At 38.6% G+C, this 4,431-nt stretch overlaps 1 protein-coding gene across 1 annotated transcript; it reads right to left on the bottom strand.

The window, feature by feature from the left end:
- Window positions 1-406: 406 nt before the first annotated feature.
- LOC126801755 (lectin 9-like) lies at window positions 407-1,537 on the bottom strand. Its single transcript, XM_050529214.1, has one exon. It carries the CDS (start codon window positions 1,535-1,537, stop codon window positions 407-409), a length of 1,131 nt encoding a protein of 376 aa, XP_050385171.1.
- Between the last annotated feature and the right edge of the window lie 2,894 nt (window positions 1,538-4,431).

Below are 4,431 nucleotides of genomic sequence, written 5' to 3'. Positions count from 1 at the left end.
TAATTAGAGAGAAGAACTCAGAGTTGTTGAGAAATGGGAATTGAGGCTTGCCATGATCTCCAGCTAGCTCGTAGCCCAAGGTAGATCCCAGGTTAATTGGTGATCGATGAGATAGAAAAACTACTAGTGACCGATATACATGAATCATAAATGATGGTTTTGTTGTAGAATTCTTCAATCAAGAAATTTTTTTACAGGGGAGGGCATTTTAGAGAATATAAGCAAGGTGCATTTAGCATATTACTTATTTGAAAAATGAAGTTTGAGGTATGAAAAGTAAGAAGATTCAAATGACATTTTAAAATGTATGAATAGACGCACTCTTTTTACTGCAGAGAAATGAGAGAACAACGCACATAGTTCTCAAAAAGTAACAGTGAGGTGACAATGATGAAGTATGCAAACCCTAGCGAGCGCGGTTCAGCACCGATATGTTGATCTTTCTTCCTTGCCCGGATATGAATGAAATTTTCTTTTCTGCACCATCCAAATCATAATCGGGGTGGACGACACTGTGTGCTGCTGGAACTCTATCTGGATCAGAGACACGTCCCCATCCAGCTTCATGAGTTGATGATAAATGTGGTATCTCTGCTACAAGTGCTGAATATGGTCTTGGTTGATTTTCGTTTCTCCTACATAAATTGATCAGCCAGTTGAAAAACAATATAACAGGTTTTGCTATTAACACTCCAAATACCAGTGCTAACGCTATAAGTACAATTGCTTCCATTAATTGTATCATTTTTTTATTTTCATGAGGTACCGGACTCGATTGTATATCATCCAAAGTGGAATAGAACTGCCATGATAGAATTTTGTGGCGCTCGCCATATTGACTAGTGGCACCTGAAATTCCAACTGATACCCACTCGGGTAGAATTTTCGTCAGATCAATTATGTAAAACAGACTCGTAGGATCCCCGCTACGACCATCATGATTTCTGTAGCTCCAATGGACACTTAGATTTGTTGTTGTAGCATTGTAGTTGACATATACTTCTACAATTTCTCCATCATGCAAGTTAACGTTCCAACATTTGCAGGCAACTGAAGAAAGTGAGTTTCTGCTGATCCCTATATGCTGACATGGAGGATCCCATTCATCGTCTACATAGTAGTCAAATTCAACTAGAACAACCTGTTTTTCCGGATCACCGCTGATGGTCGATTCATTGAATAGGCCTAGAAATCCACCACCTGAGTTTGGCGAAATTGGATATCCCCAAGGAGCAAGATAAAATGCAAATCCACTGCCATAAGTACCCTGGCCTTTCTTATCTATGAGGAATGAAAAATTAGTGCTGAAATCACTGAACTTTCTATTATGAGAATCCCAGAGTGGGACTCTCTCAGCAGATGTAATTCTTCCAACACGGCCTACATATTGAACTTTGTTGGTCAGCTCAGCTACTCCATCCACCGGTTCTGCATCACCCTCGTAGACAATGCTGGCTGTGGTTGCATTAAATTGTTGTATTTCGAAAGAAACTGGGCTTGCGTAGGGAAGAGACAATAACAAGAGGTGGATACTCATAGGTAGGTATGGTAGGCTCATGATGGAGGTGGTAGTGGAAGCATGGTTTGGAGAAGAGAAATAGAATGCTACCCAGATGATGAAAACACAGAGGAATTGAGTTGCCATCTTCTCTGAAGGTTAGCGATTTGATGGTGAGCCTTAATTATAGAACTTTGGCACAAACTTGAGCCAAAGATTGAGAGTAAGAAACCAAAACATTAGACCCATGTAACTTAAAAACAATGTGGTAGTTTGGCATCATACACTTAAAAATCATAGGATTTATCTCAAATATGTTGAGATAAATGGGAAGATTGAACTAGACAAAGTTTAGATACTCCAAATGTTGGAAATATTATGAAGATTGAAACTAGAAATCGAAGGAAACAAAAGGAACAGACCTCAGCGGTAATTCCGGGAAATCCCAGAAAAAATTGTCAGACAGAGGCGAAGCCGATGGAATCAAGACTCGGGCTTTCCTGATTCAAAATTGATTCTTGCTCCCATTTCTGTTTTAAATTGTGAGGCGACACAATACCCTTATCTTTCAAGATTCTTTTGTTATTCTTTCTTTGTCAGTTGTTATTCCCTTGTTTTGTTCGTCTGATCGATTACTTTGTTATAGGAAAGCTTCCTATTTGTGATCATCAAATGGGAAGTCTCTTTGTAATTTATACTAGTAGCTGAGAAATGAAATGCTCTGATTTATCTATTAAAATGATTCAAAGACGGATAAAAACGAACTAATTCTTAAAGAAGACAAAGTTCGTGTAATTCTTGCTCTGTTATGTTTTCCTCATTGTTTGATTTTTTGTTGCAGTACATATTATCGGTACGTGCTAATAGAAATTTGGATATGTACTTGTTCCATATAAATTGAAAAGTGGAAACCTTGTTTTTGGCTTCTGTAAGTTGTTATTTAATTTTGATTGAAGCACTTGCATTACTTCGTCGAAATTTTTACTTATTTCAGCCTTTCAGGTAAATACATAATGTCACTAGTTACTGTATTGGAGAGAGAGAGAAATAGTAGTTAACATGGAAACAAAGAAGAAGAAGAGGGCCGAAGAAGTTTGTGAGTGGGGTCAAAAAAATAATATTCGTTGTAAACCGTCGGATATAAGATGTATAACATACATTGATGTATAGTAGATTAACCCGAAAAATAGGATATTGAGGTGAGAAAATATAACACGTGTCGCCTTTTCATTTGATGGGTATAGGCAATGTGGTGAAGATTTTCTCATCAAAATCAAAACCATGCAGGCAACCGACCATGATGAGAGTAACATAAAAGTTAGCGATGCAAGCCCTTTACTGAGATAATAAAAGATATTACAAGTGAGGAATTTTTGCATGCAGCAATGCATAATGCATGGCAGGATTGGGAACAACGGAAAAGATAAAACTTAAATATTGTGTCACGAGAATGGTTGTGCTATCGTGACACTTTCTGGGGACTATGCTGAAGAATGGGTGTCGGGCAGCAAGTATGCAGGTTGATTGGATGTCGAGTGGCATTACAAGTGGCAATTACGTAATTAAGAGGAACTCTCGGTTCGAGGCATTTAGAGTCGGAATTCGGGAAAAGTTTGAACATGAAAAATGTCTGGGACGCCGAAAAGAGTTCAATGCACTTGATATTATATTTTTAGGAGCTTGTATGAATTAATTATTTATAAGAGGTAACGGGCGAGGCGAGGGGGGTGGCTCGGGCGCAGGGCGACCCGGAGGTGCAAGTCGAAACTCCTGCCGTGCCTGTCTCGGTGGCGGGTGGTGATAGGCCGGAGGCGGTGGAGCAGGCGGCCGAGGGGAGCCAGAAGCAAAAGAGGAGTCGGAGTGGCGGAGACCAAGAGCGGAGGGCGAAGATGACGAGGTCCGCCAGCGCGGGGACGAGGGCCCAGGTCCTGGCGGAGCTGGTCGAGGTCGGAGAGCTGGCGCCCCACTTAAAGAGGATGGCGGGGCACATGAGACATAGGTGCCAGGGGCTAACGATCCGGCACAACGATGACCCCCGGCTCAACTTCCATGAGGTGGAGAAGCGGCTCACGCGGGTAAGCGTTGTCTCATTTGTGATTCTGATGTGCTGGAGGTGAGGATCTAATTAATAGTGTATGTAGCAAGGACTAAAATATCGAGGGTTCAAAAAATGGAAATTTCGATGGATATATCGGGGAAATATCGATCTTGAAAAATAATTAAGAAAATTGATGGAAATTTAAATAAAAACATGGAAATTTTGGATGTAATTTTGAGAGATGTTTCTTTAATCAATTATCTACTATATTTCATAAGAAAATATTGCATAATTTTTAGTCTATAAGGAATTGTAGTGATTTGAGATGAAACAAACATCGAGAATTCGTAAAAATTGATTTTAAAGTATAAACATCTAATTGACTTGAAAAGAATATAGTGAATAATGCATTGTTGAGCTTCTCTCATAAATTCATCATCAATTTATATGACAATAGTTAAGTGGAAGAAAAATCTTAAGAAGAACAAATGAAATAGTAGTGGTGCAACAATGCATTACATCTTTTTATGTATTTATAGTATAGTAAAGTTAACAAAGGAAAGAAATTAAAAATTAGCTAACAACTGACTTGTAGTTGAATAATAATGAAGGAAAAAAGAAACTAGTAAAATTAGTTGGAATTAGACAATTTATCAAATTTTATTTGTAAGATGGTATATATCATAATAATTGCATAGAAGAACAATAACATGATTTGGTTGAGATGGTAAGGTCATTGGGTGGCTAACCATGTGGTTAGGGGTTCGATTCCCCTCAAAAGCATGTTTGAATTTTAATTTGTGGTGGTGACATGTGGTGGAGTGCTGTTTTAGTCGGGAAATTTCAAAAATATCGCGATATTTTCCAATAATTTCCAAAATATCGCGATATATCG

This window comes from Argentina anserina, chromosome 1 (assembly GCF_933775445.1).
Source record: "Argentina anserina chromosome 1, drPotAnse1.1, whole genome shotgun sequence".
NCBI classification, from domain to species: Eukaryota; Viridiplantae; Streptophyta; class Magnoliopsida; order Rosales; family Rosaceae; genus Argentina; species Argentina anserina.
Note: the sequence above shows the minus strand (reverse complement) of the source record. Positions and strands in the feature narration are given on the sequence as shown.